Raw genomic sequence first — 19,453 nt, 5'->3', positions numbered from 1 at the left:
ACTCATTTACAAGAAGGTCTGTATCTACGCAATAAAAATGAAAAATACAGATACAATTAATCTCAATTTTCCGCAGTTTATCGAACGTTTCCAAATTACCTTAATTCCCTTGCAATTATATTTGAGTAATGATCAATTAAGGGCACAGTTGCATGTGGCGGATTTTTAATAACAGCTTGTACGTCGACGTTACGTTAATTTGAATAGCCGACCGCGTAGAACATAACAGATTGCTATCCACCGCCGTGTCGCAACTTAGACTCGTTTATTATTTAATCTATGACAGCCAAGATAAAACGCCTCAAAAATGGGCCAATTACAAAATATAATAAATATTGTAAAAGTTTGCTTACCGCGTCCTCGAAGCGCCCTAACCATAACAGTTTGTTTGCCCTAAATTAGTTAAAAAGGGACCGTATTATCTGACTATGTCAATTTCGCGCGAGATATGAATAACACCATTTCCCTGCTTGCCTACCGCGTCTACTTAACTTTGCATAAACTCACTGTGGAACGAGCGCCCAATCAGTTACATTAACGACGTCAATTTAATAAACAATCGTGATTCATTTCCAATATAAATCAAGTCTTCGAAATACATTTCGAGTAATAATTTCCGAAGTGAACTTGGCCATTTGATTCTATGAATTTTACGCAGTTTCTTATACCGTTATTTTGCTTAAGTAAAGCTTTGTGACTGAGTGTGACCGGCCTTAGTTATTTGCAACTAGATATCATTACAAATGATGTTTTACAAGTATTTCGATATTGCGCATTTATGCATGATTTTGATGTGGAAATGTATATCTACGAATGCGACGTAGTTAGATGATTACATTTATTTCTCGTAATGACGTAATTAGATGCAATTTTCGTAATAATTTCGTCTAATCTGGCAGCTGAAATTAGGCTAGCGAGCCTATCTCAATAAATACTGATATCAAGAAGAAGAATTATCATAACAAGTACCTAAGTACAGTGTTTTTAATCACTGCTAGACTAGTCACTAGTTATTCACTATTTTTCAAAGTCGTATCATCTAATACGTGTCCATATTAATAATAGTTACTTAACAATTTACGAAATTATCTTTAAATAGCTCTAAAAGAATAAATCCCGCATCATCAAACTTTCTAAGTAGCCCGCATGCCATCCAAAGCTATCTTATTTAAAACAGGATAACTTTATTGAACTTTATACAATACAGATCATATCGCATCTAATAAGGATAAAAATAGCCGCAAAATTCATATTAAAAACTTGAATTTATGATATGATGAACTTAATTATCGGTTGTTACTAAATGGGCGTCTCTAGGTGCTCCTAAGTCTTAAAGCTATGTATTTTTATAATCGTCTAAACACACGTTGTTACCTTACTAAATAAAAGACTATCCTGCCAGGGTATTATTAGTCCTAAATTACCTTTATGGGTTCTTTAAAGAATTTATGTCTAACGGATAAAAACTACCGAGACCTCACAAGAAGTTTTAAACATAGAAATGTTCCTTAAAATATCGATTGCGAAGACTTTTCCGAAGCTTTAATAAAGAATGTGTTTGCGTAAATTCCTTTATGTTCGTAACCGCACGTTGCCAAATTTTTACACAAAAATAGTCTGTTTAATTAAAATGTCGGGTCAGACAACAATATCTTGTCTATTTGACTCAGACGAAAGCATCTTCGATTCTTACATTTAACCAAACAATTAGATTAGATCAGAATATTCTTTATTGTACACCATGGAATTACAGCAGTGATTCTTAATACATACAATGTTAGGGTACAATTCGACATCGCAAAACGATTTCGAATTGTTAAAGTCACGCGCTCACACCACAATATAAAGATTTAGCATAATTATCTCATATATAACAATTAATAGGTGTTTTGTACGAAAATGTCACAATAAAATGCCGTCAAACCGGTACAATTAAGTTTGTATTAAAATATTTTATCGTCTAAACTCACGCTTTAGTTGTTAAAGATCGAATCGCAATAAATAATTTAAGAAATTGGTATTCGATCATTGTTAATTAATTTTTATTAGGTATTATTAGCAAAGTAGGTTGCACTACTGGTATTTAACAAGCCGTACGTTATTTTTATTTATCTTGTCTATAATTTATGCTTCCTGTAACAAGATTGGTAATAGCTTTAATGACTTGTTATTTATTGGTTTCGTAGTTGGTTTTTGGGGTTAACTCGTTCAGAAAAAGTGGTGAGAGTTCGTAAATGGTTAAAAAAATAACTTCATAAATGTACTTTTAGAGATATCTTATCGATCTATTTATCGATGATCATTAATTAATTCGTGTAGCCTTAGATGCTCGTAGCACAAAAGTCACTTATTGTTCTGACAAATATTCAGTTTTCACATACATCTTTAATAAATGTATCTATATACGATAAAAAAAAAACCGAACTAACTGTACGGACGTCAGTTCACATCCTCGTAACCCCTGGGATCATAAGGATTACAGTTATAATAATAGATCACACGCTTAACTAATCTCAAAGTAAATCTAACACTTAACAAGCGTCCAACAATTTGTGAAGAAATCAGAAATAATACGAGCCACGCTCCTTTATTGACGTCTTAAAAATAGGGAAGCGCATCACTAAATTTTATGAGGAATAAATCTACCGGTAATTGCGTGTAGTGTGGACCACACCTATCAGTTGCCTATTATCATCAGCCGTGTATCAGGCCATCGACACGGCAATTAACACGCCTCACTCACTTAAGGCCAAGACGAACCTAACTACCGAACGCGTTTTAAAATCGATTACATATCTATTTTGTCATAATCGTATCGAAGTAATAACACGATAACGTATAATAGACGATTGATAGCTTTTTTGCGGAATGCGTTTACGATTAATCGTCAATTTAAGAAATATAGGCGGTGATAAGTGGTGTACGCAACTCGTTTCTACATATTTTCTGAAGTTGTGTTTGTAATTATTGGAATTACTGTTATTATGATTGGTGTGGCTGATTTATTGGTATTTTCGATAATTTTACTGCTTGCAAGATTTCAAGATACTCAGTTTAACATTTATTATACTCAATTTAATATAGTCAGAGAAAACGGTAATAACATGATGAAAACAATCAAAATGCATTCACTACCAAAACACATAAAATGTTAAGCATCGCCTTAACACACTGATGAAAACGATCATGATGTTTAACTCTCCTCTGTCGACACTTACAACCGCGATAAACACCACTTTACTCTAAAACCGACTATTAGCGTAATAAAAAGTAACAAACATAATAATATCAAAGAAAATAAACTTAAATCCAAAGTTTTATTTTCTCAAATTCATAAATGCTAAAATTTATAAAAACTGCCGTCAGCATACATGTATAAATTATGCTAAACTGTGAATTAAATGCTGGCATATTTATTTGATAAAGATTTCACTTCAGTGACGTTTCCACAAACCACATCAAAATAATTTTACGACGATGGCGCCATTAAAGCTAAAAAAAAAGTTACAAACGTTTTAGCGCGCCAACGCTGATCTGATTTATTGGTTTTCGAAAGAATTCACTCTAATACAAAGAGATTAGTAATAGCATAGTAAAATATTATGAGAACAAAGTAATCAGCCGTGTTGGATGTACGCCAGAACTAGTTGCTCAATGAGAGTCGTCATTCAGTACGAGAACAGTACAATCACAGCAGAACTATCAATATGCGATGGAATTCTACTAGACGATGTGCAGACATACATATTTTTTTATCATTTTCTAATGTACTTGTTACGTAGTACTGTTTACAAATTTTAGAATGTTAAACTAACCTATCTTTTAATAGAATCTGTGTTATCTTTAACAATTACGATGTTTCATAATGAAATAATCGATTTCATAAATGGTACAACAATTCACCATTTTCGATGCAATATTTAACTACAGATATCGTTAAGCTTATCGTTAATATAGTTAACATATTTGAAAATGTAATTTAAATTATAATTTAACAGTCTCGGGCCACCGTTTGTACTCATGGAGTTATCTATTACTGTAGACGCTCATGGATACTACATCATAAAACTATTATTCCAACCTTCGGTAGGAATAAATTACAAGTAAAAATAACTGTTTGTGACGCAAAGATGAACTTCGCCATAGAAACTGTATCACTATGTCGATCTATTCTAAGATGTTGTAAAATTTGTTTGCTTTTAACAGCACGCCCTTGAAAAGGTTTAGCAAACTATCCGACAGAAACATTTTAAATCGTAAATAATTTACGATTTTATTTATAACATTTTCAAAAATACAGCTGTTTGATTTGTGGCTAATAAAAAAAAACGTCACGAATTGATTGATGTGCCTCTGTCGGCATTTTCGGTCACATGGAGCCGAGCTATTAAAATAATTAGACATGCATAATATAATACGTAAAACAAACTTCAATTTCATGCGTCGTACATGTGTTTGTTCCTTTGTCGGTTCAGAGTAAATAGTAAAAATGTGCCACTCAATGTACAAAGTTAGATGAATCTAACTTGTTACTGTTTGTTCAGAGAAACGAGAATGCTCAGAACTCAGAATATAGAAGCATCATGCATATGGAAATGAGAAATGGGAATCGCATGTGCAAGAAACGGGTTTAGCCAACTTATAGCTACCCTGTTTGCTTAAACACTGGCCGATGAATGGAGGTGATACAGGAGTTTGACGTAAACATTTAAAAACTGTTGGATCGCGTCGTCGGTATCTCAGTAGTGGCGTTATCTCACCTTCACTTGTTTACTCTAGTTTTATTAACGCAGCCTATCTGTATAAAAAATTACGAAAGAATGTATATTTTACAGCTCAGGGGTAATCTTCATTGCCATTCTGCTTTTGTGACTGCTAAATTGTACCACGGTCAGTTGTTAAAATAACAGTTCGTTATATGCAGTTGTAATGTACGTTACATATGTAAAGTTATTCATTCGTGAGTGATCTACTATTGTGTACCAGTGCATGGACCTTTTTATCTGCCAATGCCGTTTAAATCTACTGTCGTCACGTCTACTATATCTGTAATTACCTAGTTAGGGCACAATGCTAACTATTTGTCTCCAAGTTGCTAAGCTGTTTGAGAATAAAAGGACTTTTTTTTAATAATTGTATACAAAAAGCTAACTTTGTTAATTGCTAATGTTTTAGAAAGATCAAAGCGCAGAATCATTTCGTAAATATAAAACCTACATGAAAAGCAGACTGATGGCTGCCAGAGTCGTTACGATGACATGCTAAAAAACGGAAGGTGTTGAAGACTAACTTGGGGAAGTCCTATGTCCAGCATTGGACTGCGATAGTCTGAGTTAGTCGATTGATTGAAGGGCCCAACAAAACCCTCTGATAACCGTCGTGTCTAGTCTTTACTTAACACGAATTATAGTCGCTTGGAAACTGAATTCTAAAATCCGATTTCATCTCAAATTAAGCAAAGCTTATATTATGTTAAAAACAAATAATAGATGTTTTATATATGTCCAAATACATTCATAATATAAATAAATAACACCTACATACAGGAAAAATGATCGTGTTTATCACATAATTATTTGTCCTGGATGGGAATCGAACCCACGACCTCCGGTATAGCAGTCAAGGCCACTAACCACTAGACCAACAGGCCAGTCGTTTGCGTCGCCACGTATATAAAAAGCTTAAATCTACACACGCAAATTACTCGGCAGTATATTAATATTTCACGTTATCTTCGCATAAACTAGAAGAGACAGCGAACATCGTATAACGCGGTGTCTACACGACAAACATACAAAACGAATGTAGGTTATCAACTAAATTAACAAACCGTAAAGTTTATCAATACTATTACAAGATTTATATTATATATCAATTTAATCGGTTAATTAAAGAGATGTAATCATTCACCTGTTCTTTCTGCAGTTCTTTTATCGATTGATACGAGAATCGATTCACAGTGGTGTTGTTAAACATACTCTTTCCCGACAAATATACGTTTGTCAAGTGTAAGAAGTGACATTGTGAGTGATATAATTTAAATAACGAACTATGAAAATGGTGAACGTACCAGCGATTATTATGTTGTTCATTTTGGTGAGTATTCAACTGTTTTTATTTGATATTTTTTGCTAAATTATGCACATGTGGAATTCTTGTAATTATAGAGCAGAATTGAATTGATTTTTTTCTTAGTTTTTCAATGCTCAACCTTCTTTATACGTGAAAATGTGTCCAATAATGGGACTTAGATAGGCTGGTATATTTTTTATATTAATTTCTTAAATTCGACTTTTTTTTAGATTAGGTTTATTATATTTAAAGTTATAAAATCTGACTCTCAATTTTTTTGTTGATTTTATAAAAGTAAACATAGACTTAGTTGAATTGTAATGTCTCCGTGGCAACCTGTGACAACCACGCTAGCAACCTACTTACTAACAGGCTTATAATATCTTAGCATTAGCTACTTCTGTAATTTTTCCTACTAACACAGAAATAAAGACTCTAAAGAGGAGGTTGGTCTTTACTTTGCCAAAATTCGTAGTAAAACTGAAACATCAAAAGAAAAAATTGAGAATATTTTGTCATTCATATTCAAAAAGCACTTTCTTACTTCGTACTTGTATAATCTAAGTAAGTTATCATTATAAGTAGAAACTGTAATAATTCTAACTTTTAATAAGACAGCCCTTGAGATATTCAAGTGGGCTGGTTTCCCCTTCTAAGTTTAAAATTATTTATGTCATGAATATCTTCTTGACGACGGTACATCTTTCGTTCACTGTCAATTATATAAATCACTTCATCGATTTTATATAAACGAATGCAAATTGTTAACTGTCTAGACAACCATTTTAAATTATTGTGAACACATAGTGTTGATTAGAAAAATTGTGCACTACTAAATTCACCAATTTGGGTCACCCGACCAATTTGTAATATACTCTTTTGTCATTGATTATTGATCTTATTATTGGGGTCACTCAATAACTTCTACCTAAATGCGTTCTAGATTGCTTATTAGCCTTATAATTATGTACAAGTGGAACATCCTCCACATAGTTGGACGTGACGTGTTTCCCAGCATATCAATCTCATAAAGCCTTGTAAAATACAACTCAAAGATTAAAGACGAACTTGAAATTTTCTTCAGAAAAGATTTCACGCGTTATTTAATTTACTCATCGTAAAGTCTGGCATTGAAACTGTTTGCTCAATTTTACAACCAGGAAATCAACAATATCGTCAAAATTCTTGCTTGGTTATGGAACATTGGTTAGTGGATATTTGGCGAGCGCTATGTACTGTGTGGGTACCGGCGCGAGTCTAGTGCGCGCTTACGGTACGGCCGGGGAATGTTGGCGCCATCCAAACCTTAACGATGTTTGGTTTTGACAACGGATATCACATAGACATCTGCAAACTTACAAAATCAAGAGTCACGTACTTTTCATTTGCTCAACTTTATTATTATTGTCAAATATATTTTTTTGACTTGTGTAACATATCGGGTAAAGGTTACCACCTAGATGCGACTCCACTTATTGTTGGCGTATTTATAGTGTTGTTTGTTCATATTGAATAAGAACTATTATGTTGCATGACCCAGTTGCATGCGCGCACATGGGTGTTTGCATAGTCGCTTCGACGCACTCCCTAGCCACCTTTGTCTTAGTTGCCGACTACGGCTGAATGGCTAATTTAGAATCCCACTTATCTGATTCAGTTGTTCATTCGACCTGAATATTCCGGTTTCATAATTTTCGTGCTCACGTCATATCGATGGTATGCTATTGTCTTTGTTCCACTATCAATAACGTCTAGTCTATATAAGCCTGAAGACGAATAAAACTTTCAGTCCTCATTTGCGAAGAGTCGTAGAGACGTTAATATATCAAGGGGAGACAGAGCAGAGGCGCTGCGTCTGTATTTAGAAGGATGAATGAGGAACGGGCCTTTCAGAAGTGAAGTCCTGCCACGGTCATTAAAATTGTACACGTTAATGAACATTGTAAGCCCGACGCCGCGCTCTATACGGTCTGCGAAATTGCTCCGTGTAACGGCAAAGAGACAAGCGAAATAATAAATTTATAATTCCCAATGAGCTCCTCATCGCGTATGATAATGGAAAGTCAACGACTGGTCCAGTTACAGTTATAATTGGAACCTCGGCAATACTCGGGAATATAGGCGGCTCTAACGAGATGCTTTATTATAGAGCACTTCATTGTAATTTAGTTCTCCTTGGAGAGATTTTCCGTTTTTTGGCTCAGATCTAACAACTCATTGTCCTATTTTTCTGTTTGCATCAAATTGCATGCCCTAAACGTTTCGGCCTTGTCCAAGCTTGTGTGTCGTACCATAAACGACAAACAATTGAAAGTAATAAAGTAACATATGCGTTGGCTAGACAACTGATTGCACAGTGAAAATACAAACTTTGTACAATTGTGTACGCATTGTGTTTCCAAACACAAGTGACTTGAATGTTATGGTTTTAACGCTTTACTTATTCAGTTCTTTATAATTTGATGCTTTGTGATTAAATCCGTTTGTAGGTTTTTTTCAATCATGTTTGCGGGTATCTGAGGGTACTCTGGAGAGGAGTGGCTACACAAATATAGACTTCGGTTGCACATTAAGGTGAATAGAAAACTTTTTCAACATTCCCAAACTTTCTACCAGTACCAACTGTAAAATGACAACTTTATAGATACCATAGTAATTTAGCCGTCTGTTCTGTACACCTATATTCCGGTGCATTTGAAGACATAGCTTTATCTACAGCCACTTACTAATTAGTTACAGGCTAATCCACCCACGGGAAGTGATAGGGAGTACTCCAAGTCGAGGACCACACGCGCCGTCCGCCTGTAGGTCATTAACTAAGCATGATAACTTACGATGAATCATGAATCTATTCCATGTCCTTACTCCTAGATGTTATTGGAACATTACCAGACAAATGAAAAATTTACTGATAAAATTGTATCATCATATTCGCGGCTACATTTCCGTATATTCTCATTACGTAACGTCAAATAATTTAATGAATCTATCTTAAATTGAAAACGTATTTTTACGAACCGCCGGTTCATGACTCAAGTGGTGGTATTGAGACAAACTGACAAGGCCCATATTTTATATGTTTAACTGCGGCAGAATTCGGCCGACCGAAAAGGGGGCTTACTACTGCATCTCAAAATTAGACTGTATTATATTGCCGTTGTGGGAGAGAGAGTGCGCTGTGTGGCGTGTAGTGGCGTCTCGCTTACACAACGGTATATGGAATTTTAAGAGGAGGTGGAAGTAATGAGTGGGCTTTTATGGAGTCGCGCAGCGCTACTGACTGTTACTTAAACATTCTCAATTAATTAAAGATTGGTCGCGTTATTTATTTTTAAGTTTTTGACCTCTCGTAATTCAAATTAATGTCAGCTTTTACTACTGAGCCGTAAATTATCTTGAAACTGTTGCGAGTCTTTGTGTGTTTTGTGCAGACAGATGTCATTCCATTCATATCTGACTCAGTACGAAAATATTCTGTTTTTTTTTAATGAACCTGTCTGAAATTGTGCATGAGATATCATTATTTATTTTTCCTTATAAACTAGTACACAATATTTACCAATTTGTATGAAAAAGATAGATAGACAGATAAGAATTAACTGCTCCACTCTCCAAGCTCTTAACTTTACGAATACCACGGAGTCGCCGGCTTTGTTCTTAATAATATATTACGTACCTTCGACTAACCAGAAAAACAACTCTTATTTAGTTAGCCATATATCTGCATGTCCTGTCTTTAGATTAAGTAAATTATTGCTCGCAATAAAACTGATTCAGTAGCACTTACTTGCGGACCGATACATCACTGTCAGCACCCTCGCCCCCGTTAACGAGAACCTCGCAACAAAGGGCGACTTCATCACCAGCCTTTAAAAATGATTCATGTAACACTTAATTAAGAAATATCCTACTTACATTGAGGCCGGCTCGCGTCCGCCCAACGTGAGATTTAGATGTCCTTATCTCGTACTGTGGACTCATAAAAGTACACATTAGAAGCGGCTAATGTTCTAAATGCATTAGTGTCACATTAATAATTACGAAATGTTTGTGAGTGCAGCGTAGGCCAGATGTGTTTTAGTACACTATCCTCGTTCCTCATGACCTCGCGGCCTTGTGAACTGGTTTAGTACTGAGGACTGTGACTTAACAATCAGATCAAATGCACAATTGCAATGGTTAGGTGGGAGACTGCCGACGAACAAAGACCACCTACTTGCCATCAATCAAAACCTATTATGTGACACAGTTGTTTTGGTTGGGCAGGTTAATTTGTTATATTCGAGTGTATTAGAGTCAATTTTGTTCTCAGCTCGAACGTAGAGTAAAGTAAATCTGGATCCGTAGATTTTATACCTGGTAGGTAGTAGGTACCTTATTTTGTTGACAACCCAAACCTAAACCTAAAAAAGATAAATTTATGTTCTATTTGATACAGTACACATTAGTCATAAACCAAGTAATATTTTATAACTTTAGAGCCTTTTTCTTCGTCGATATTAAGCAGATGTAAGTTTTTTATTGAGATTCGCTTGAACTATCGACTGGTTTGTCAACCAATTAAGTACTCCTACTTGTCGAACAAAACAAATGGATTCGATAGAAAGCTCTCTAGTAAATGATAGAAAATCAGGTAATTAATTAAAACTTTCCCAATGTGTTGCTGCAAGTAGTTGCAGCTACTGAAAAGTAGCCGATGTGTAAACGAAGCGATTTGAATATACGTTGTTTGATTAATAAAACATTATTGACTTGATTTGACACTCGTCAGTATTCAAATTTTGTCCTAGCAGCATCCTTATTCTCTTAGGAGTAAGGATGATTATCGTAATCAATTTGCAAGAGGCGTGATGTCGAAAGTGCAGCATTAAATTCACAAAAGTTGGTCAAAGGCTGCAGGGTAGCTTCAGTAGTTACGCAAGTGAAATAATGTCGGTATCAGTATTCATCGTCTGATACTCGGTATATGCTAACCAAGCCTCGATTATAACACTTTTGTCGTTCGATATGCTGGTATCGTACAATTTGTCAATTAGCTAAGCTGCATGAAGGATGAAACTCTTAGATATTTATAGCGGACCCCTTTCACCATGCAGTGTTCGTTAAACATAAACTTATTCACTCTGCCGATATTTACATAGGTGCTGTAAAATTGTTTTGGAACGGTTGTTAATTTTAAGTGGATGTATTTTTAGGGTTTTTGTTGGTGATGTGAAGGTAAAACATTTTTTGTAGTTCGTGTTCTTGTTTGTCGCTGTTCAAGCATCTTTGCGACACAAATTAGATTTTAATTATGTTGTGACAATAGTTGACAAGAACTTAATTTTATTTTTAATCTGAAATGTTTTTTTTGTTTACGTAAGTCGCTAGTGCATCATCCGGACGTTAATCAGTGTATATTAAATATAAACAACTTATTCCCTTAAAAAAGCTTCAGACAAGCTAACTTCAAAGAAAACATTTTAATCTAGAAAAAAATGGCTTCTACCTAAATCCCGTATATTTAGTATCAAAGATCAATTAATTATGAATATTATTATGTTAAACAAGCGAGAAAATAATTCATAACGTATAGTAGGCAATTGTGTAGCATGTACCTAAATTATTATACACACCTGTACTTTACAATAATTTACAAAAGGCACTCGTAATATTTCAGGCCGTCAAGGGGCCTATTAAAACACGATTAATTGTATCATAAAATTAACATTAAACTAGATTGAAAACAATAACATTACATTACAAATAAAAAACAAATAATACCTTGATTGATTTACGATTCAATAAAATTAATCCGTTGAAAATTTATTCATTCAATCAGCAGTTGATATGATCTTTACCGGTCCACAAATAGAATGAACTAACTTTATGATTGTGTTATGTAAGTACATTGTTATGTGAAAACAATGGATCAATATCGGTTTAAGAGAATTAGAAGATTTATCTGAACGTTAACAAAACTATTTTTTTTTTCCTTAGAAAATCAACTGCCTCGTTAAGGGATGAATAAAAACAACTCCCATATTAAAGGTTGTTAGTGTTTGTGTTGCGTGCTCGCGACATTGAAGCAACATACATAAAGACACCCAGACTCAGTCCGTTTGTACTACGCGGGGTCGAAGCCTGAAAAAAAATCTGTAAGGTACATCATATACCTACTACAGGTTCCCTTTATGTTAGGTTGATCTGTGTCACCGTGGCACTTTGGCACCAGCGGTGATACAATATCCCCTAGTAACCTCTTAGAATTTGCATGCAACATCTCAACCAATTGTATTGACTAGATCTTAAACCCAGATAAAACGGCTTCGTTCTAATAACATCGAAACAAGCAATCTAGTACGAAGACCGTTTAGTGTTTATTATAAGATAAGCAATATCAATTCACATAATAATTGTTTATGCAATTTATGCTTGTTGTTGATTTAATACAATTATTTAAGTCATTACATTAATATACACAAGCTTTTATTATTATAATTTTTAAGGAATTGGATATTATGCATGTTCCTGAAATGTCCCACCAGATTATGATAATTATGTGAACAGAATTGTTATAAGTACTTCTTTGCAATTCATATTCGACTTTCACTCTTCATTTTCAAATAAATCTTGACGCAATACGCAAAAATAATTTCTAAATATAGCATAAAAGAAAACGTTTCGTATTCTAAGTGTTTGTCAAATAAATAATTCGTCGTCATAAATTACATTAGATATGTTAACATAACAGAGGATCTGATGGAATCTTTCCCATTGGGAGTAGAGTTGCCTGTCGCATCGTGCTACGTTATAAAGTCGTGTAATCCCGGTCTACGCGGCACGACACCCGTGTAATACGCTGACAACTTAATATCCAAAGTGTAAATCATCTTAACGCTCCATATGAAATTGCGTGACTAATGCATCATTTCTAGAAGCATGACCACTTTTATACGACATGATAGGGGCGGGAAATTATTAATATGTTTCAGTGGGTTCTAATTTTTAGAAAATAAATTGACTAACTGGATGTTACATGAGTTCATTTAAGAGGCGAACAACTAAAGGCGATAGGCCGGTTTCGGAACTTAGGAATGGATAATGAATATTTGTTAGGCTAATAATAATTTTAATGTATGTTTATTAACTTGTGTTGTTGTGTGCAGGCGGTGGGTCGCGAGGGCGTGCTGTCCGCGTCGTCTGCGCGCGAGCTGCGTTGCGGCCGGCGGCTGGTGTCGGGGCTGTTCTCGCGGCCGCGACTGCCGCTCGGCTACTCCTACGTCACCACCGTGCCGCGCGGCGCCTGCAGGCTCAACGTCTCCGAGATCACACCCAGTGACAATTACATAGGTAACCAACAAATAACGTCATATGTGACACCTCATAAGCACTAAGAAATAGAGTTTGTACTGACTTGTTGCTAAAGACAAGAGGCTATTAAGGCAGCCGGTGTCGATTTAATTGAAAGTGTCATATCACATATATTATCAATAGTGGGTCACGAGGAGACATCTTAATCGAGAGATGAAGTGTTCGGTAGTGCAAAGATCGATGTCGAATCGATTAATGGAAATTGCACATGCGCACCGCGGCGCAAGTCTTCAATAGAGGCGCCTACGCCGCAAATTGTGAGATAAATGGAGGTAGCCGTCTGCACAATTGGTGGTTAATTATTTGCATGACGCAGCCACAAGCAATTTAGTCGAGTTCAACAATTTGTTGAACGCTTGTTTATTCAATTACTTTCGTTTAATTTTGCTCATTCGTTAGTTGTAATGTGTATTTTGGTTTAGCGTTGAAAGTTTCCAATGGGTCGTACATAATGAACGGCGAGTTCGCGGTGTCTGCGGCGGGCACGTACGAGGCGGCAGGCGCGCGCTTCGTGTACTCGCGAGAGGGATCGCTGGACAGCGTACTCGCACATGGACCTATACACCACCCCATCGACATAATGGTATAAATAATACATTTAAAAATTCAATTTCTCGTTCTTTAAAACAGTTGCAATAAAATATCATTTCGTTTCAGATACTTTACACGCAACCAAATCCGAACATTAGATACGAATATTTAACTGACTTAGATCCAGACGAAACTAGTAACGACATACCGACGGCGAACCCAGCACCACACCACAGTGTTGTACAGCGCCACCACCACCGCCACCACAACGTAGAGGCACGAACAAGGGACCTGGAAATGAGATCGGAACCCTCTTTATCCAAACAACCAGACTTCAACAACCTTGAAAGTCAGTCTCAGGTGGAGAGTAATATTATTGGCAGTAGGAAATTCATCTGGAAGATTCTAGAGTTTTCGCAATGCTCGCGAAGTTGTGGTGGAGGGCTTCAGATTGGGAAGTTCAAGTGTGCGGAGGTTACTGAGAAGGGTGATAAGGAGGTGTCTCCGTTCCATTGTAACGGTGCGCCGCCGTCAGCTCGGAGGCGACGCTGTGGTGGCAGTCCCTGCCCTCCGCGCTGGCGGGCAGCCGCCTGGGGACCCTGCCCCGTGTGTGGACCAGCCCATAGAACTCGTATCGTAGGCTGCGTTCAAGACCATGCGCGTGGAATTACGAAGGTATAAAGAAGGTTTTGTTAAAATTATATTGCTATAGTAGTGACTTATTTAGTGGCCCTCATAAATATGGCTTTTTCTTTCAGATAAGTGACCAAAAATGTCCCTTACCGATGCCTCCGAGCAGCGAACTATGTGACATTCGAAATTGTGATGGGACTCCTGCTACAACGATTGCGCCTCGGCTTGACGCGCGACGTCAAGTGCGACCTAAAGACAGAACAGACACGTTTAAAGAAGGTCCTATTATATCTCTAGCTACAAACTTATCTGACACCGATGTGGGAACAACGGTAGCCCCGAGTTACAGCTTCAGTGCTGGAGGCGGGTGGTTGTATACTGAATGGTCTGAGGTAATAAATCCAACATAAGGAAATTTATTTGTAATAGTAATAATGTAATTCCATGAGTCAATAAAACACTTTTCATATTCTTGTAGTGTGTTGGCTGGTGCGTGGGAGGAGGAGTTCAATCTCGTGGAGTTCGCTGCGCTGACCCCAATGGCTGCACTGGCCACCGAGCCCCCGAAGCATCACAAACCTGCGCCGTTAGAAAACAATGTGACGCGCAATGGTTCACCAGTAAGGATTCACAAAATTCACTTAAACGTTAGGGATATTTTTGACAAACGTTATTTCAATGGATTTTTTTCCTCTCTCAGGTGAATGGTCAGCTTGTTCCGCGCCATGCAGTGGAAAGCAAGTCCGTGGTGTGATTTGTATTGGAGGGAACGGCAGACGTCTTCGGGACGGCTCCTGTAGAGGTCCTAAGCCAGACGCAGAACGCGCCTGTGGAGGCACCTGCAGTCCTTCGTGGTACCTCAGCGATTGGAGTGAGGTAAGTTTAGAAAAAAGATGTAAATCTTGAATATCAAATATATGGAGATACTGACACAGCCACCAAACGACGAATTATAATTTGATACTTATGTATAATTTTGTGGGAATAAAGATAAATTAAAATCATTGTTCTACTACCTTGTGGTAAAGCTGAATAATGCTAATTTTCCTTGTCCCAAATGACGAAACGTGCTCAGATTTAGTTTCAAAAGCAAAAACAGATCTGTACTTAGTTGCACCTGGCACTTAGTTGGTCTACCCATCAATTTAAATAAGGGAGATAATTGCACCCGCAATGCTCTTGTAACTACGGCTGAGTGCTTGTTTCGCAATCATTACCTTCGATGTTAGGACGAATTAACTTGGAATTCCAAGTTCTGTACTATTCTTTGCTACATCATATAAAAGAATTTCAAAAGCTCTGCATAATTTACAAGAGGAAGACCAAGCTGATGTATTTTTAATTAACTCATTGACATATTTCTTATCAAAATGATTTGTGCGAAATACGTTTCCTATTAGTCATTACTACATGAATTAAAGATCAAGGTTCATGAAATGGAATGTTTCAAGTGATTAGGACAATGATTCCAAATATGCCAATGTTGTTGGGACCGCCCTCACTAATATGGCTAATGAAAAGAACGAGAACATAACAAGTCTACTAATTAATCCAAACCTTTAATTCCTTTTTTATGGTTGCTTGACTAATCTGTCAATTAGAGACAGATGATGGTGATCTCAGCTGATAGGATATTTATGTACTCGGAATACATTGAGACTTTTGCTGCACATTTAGACGCAGCAGAATCGATGAAAATATTACTGCTAATCCTTAGAAATTTACTTGAAGACAGAAATATTTTAGTAATATTGAGACGAAACTTCAGTTTTTCCATTACATCCTTTCCTAAAAAATAATTAGTTCCCTTTTGAGTCATATTATATCTTCCTTTCTCAAAAAGGAGAAGGTTCTCAAGTCATCTGTATTGTTTTGCTGCCTCAGAACTTTGGACTAGATGAAACGACGTTTTTGAATATTTTCTCATCTAACGTGAAATGGCTGTCATTCCATAGATTTTTTTTCAATTTAAGCTCAGTAATTTTTATTACAGTCGGTTCTACGTTCTTGTTCTTAAAAATATTTATATTTGTTGCATGACATTTCAAATTAAAACAGCATACTTAGTGACGGATGATGTTATGTGTTATGTAGTGCCAAGGGCCGTGCGAGGCAGGCGTGCAGTCGCGCACAGTGTGGTGCGCACGCGGCGGCGCGGAGGGCGCGGGCGGCGCGGCGCGTGACGCCGCCTGCCCGGGATTGCGCCCCCCGGCGCGACGCTCCTGCGTCCCGTCACGCTGCTCCACACGACCACCTGTCAATACAGCAGCCTTAAGTGCACCGCCTTCAGGTAATTTAACAACTTATTTATGCATTTCGATTGTGCTCAGAAATTTCCTCCTCTTTTTTAAATAACTCTGTCTAGGGTGAGTGCAAGCTTTGAGTGTTACCCGATCATGTTTTCACGCTCTGCGGGAGACAAAGTGCTTTATGGGAAAATCTTTATAACTTTTTTTGGACCCTTTTATCGGATATTATATTAGATCCTATCACCAGCTCACGAGTGACAAAATGTAAATAGTGTACAAAAATGTCTGTTTTATGAAATAAAGACGCTTTAGTACGAGTATAAAAGCTTTCTACGTGCTTGGTTTACATGTTAACTGAAAACGATATGAATCGTAAAGCATAAACTTTTTAGTTTCAGATCCGCAACAACGCGTCCAAAGGCACCAGAGTCACACAGCGCAAAATGTTAAAGAGAGATCGTATGCCGACGGTAATTATTAGAAAATTAAGATAAATCTAAAACTATTTTTGGAAGCAAAATTACACTAACATGTTTTTAATGATCTGCTTTCTTTTGATTGAGATCTATCTTCTTGTGTTAATAGGGTTCTTGGTCTTGAACCAACATCAGACAGCATAAATCTAATCCAGAAATTATTAGATCCAAGATATTGAAATCACACACAATCTCTCTTATAAATGGCTTATCACTCGTATTTATCGGAATCGTCCGTCTAGTTCGGACTCCACATGTCTGTAATCATATTCCATCATTCTTACTTTTAAAACTATGAATAATTTATCTCTTTCAAAATTAAATAAAACTCGTTCAAACGTTCGACCTTACTGTGTGATGCAGGCGCCTGCGTGGATAAGCTGAACAACTGCGCGCTAGCGGTCCAGGCGCGGCTGTGTCACTACCCGTACTACGCCGACTATTGCTGCAAGTCCTGCCACGGACGGTAAACACAAGAGGATTGAGTAAGATTATTTCACACTAAATATTAAATTACAACAAAATGTTAAATTTACCATTGAAAACTTTACATGCTTAAAAGAAATGGATGCAAAATTACCTCAACCTAAGTTACTGCATTATGAAGTCATTTTAGTTAAATCTATTCGTCGATTCGTCTCGACGTCTGTACATATAATACCCGTCACTCTCTGATTCATATGGCAATATGACAATAAATAACTTAATTACAAACTTTATCAATAATTGTGTAAAATATTATCCTGATAATAAAATTTTGATATCATATTTAAAAGACAATTATCCCAACAAATAAATCTCAATCCTTCATCCATAGTTACGTTGTTAATTTCTTTTTCATTATCAGGTACATGCAGTAATACTAAGGCGCTACAACACGTATTGTGATACATAATGGACGCATAGTGAGAATACGTAATCTTTAACGAAGATAGAGTAGCGCGGCGCCGGCGCACACAACTCCAGTTCACACGTATAAGGCAGTAATCGATCCCGGCCTTCCAGTAGCTAGTACTGTGTTACATAGAGAGTCCTTTCAGAGAAAGTGGAACGGCTGACATCGCACGAATCCCTCAGGATAGCCATCAATGCTAATACAGAGTATTAAGTCTGAATCAAGCCAAAGTGAATCAGAATACGACTAGATATCGGATTGACTTACCCCAATGAATCGATTGCAATTTCCTGATGACTCTACGATAATATTTTGTGACGACGAGTACACCAGTGTGCGTGGCTCTAGTGAACTTTCACGTTCGTGTTTCTGTAAGTATTAGGAATAGTTTCGTGATCTCCAGATTGTTTAGTCGAGTTTTGGAGTCGATCTGTGAACTGTAGAACTCTCAAATATTAAAGTTTTAATTTTTTCATAAACGCACGACATATTATCGAGTTGAGCACCGCCTGTATACGTAGATTTGTTCATAACTTGCCTGTAACCAAGCATCTTACCGAATTTCGTATACTGTGTATTATTTAGGAGATTAATTATTACTATATAAGTATGTTTGAAACTACAGTTCATTCAGCATTTGTAATGCAACTTAGGCTATGCTATTTAGATTAAGAACAAAATAGTATTTCTTATTCGTTGTAATAGTTTCTACGGTATGTACTTAGAAACTAAATTGTGTTTTCCACACGCCTCAGACCATTGATTTTGAATAGGGCAGGGAAACCAATGCAACAGTTTGTTTTGCCATAAAACATCTCATTTACAATTGAATCGCTTCGATTTTATTCTATGGTAAATACAAATAAAGCTACTTATAAAAATGTTTCTTTGACACTGTGAAAAACATAGACGTGTGGTAAAGGCATCAGTGTTCATGATAAATAACTTATTACCCAATTTTATTGTCAAATAGTCAGTTCTGTATTAATAAAGAGTCGAATTGTGTAAATAGATAATTATTTTTATATGTATAGTGCATTTAATTACTGGCTGTTAAATATTTATACGACTGTATTAGTTAAAACATTGTACCATCTTATTAATGTATAATTATGTATTAATTGGTTTTTGCTAAAAGTAACTAGAGTTTGCCTACCGTTTAATAAATTTTATCTGTACTAATGACGCATATAACAATGTACAAAAATAATAAGCTTTAAACACTGATCGTTGTTTTTATTTAT

At 36.3% G+C, this 19,453-nt stretch overlaps 1 protein-coding gene across 1 annotated transcript in view; it reads left to right on the top strand.

Annotated features, from left to right (window-relative positions):
- LOC113504636 (thrombospondin type-1 domain-containing protein 4-like) overlaps positions 1-19,436 on the top strand; it is a 106,029-nt gene extending 86,593 nt beyond the window's left edge. The window contains exons 7-16 of the mRNA XM_026887052.1: positions 13,221-13,404; positions 13,848-14,008; positions 14,083-14,631; positions 14,715-14,981; positions 15,068-15,209; positions 15,290-15,465; positions 16,684-16,879; positions 17,231-17,308; positions 17,678-17,799; positions 18,162-19,436. Of these exons, the coding sequence (XP_026742853.1) occupies positions 13,221-13,404; positions 13,848-14,008; positions 14,083-14,631; positions 14,715-14,981; positions 15,068-15,209; positions 15,290-15,465; positions 16,684-16,879; positions 17,231-17,308; positions 17,678-17,784 (1,860 nt within the window). The 3' untranslated portion in view covers positions 17,785-17,799; positions 18,162-19,436. The remainder of the gene's footprint in view (positions 1-13,220; positions 13,405-13,847; positions 14,009-14,082; positions 14,632-14,714; positions 14,982-15,067; positions 15,210-15,289; positions 15,466-16,683; positions 16,880-17,230; positions 17,309-17,677; positions 17,800-18,161) is intronic.
- The last annotated feature ends 17 nt before the right edge of the window (positions 19,437-19,453 follow it).

This window comes from Trichoplusia ni, chromosome 2, assembly GCF_003590095.1.
Source record: "Trichoplusia ni isolate ovarian cell line Hi5 chromosome 2, tn1, whole genome shotgun sequence".
NCBI classification, from domain to species: domain Eukaryota; kingdom Metazoa; phylum Arthropoda; class Insecta; order Lepidoptera; family Noctuidae; genus Trichoplusia; species Trichoplusia ni.
This window is presented reverse-complemented; position numbering and strand designations above follow the sequence as displayed.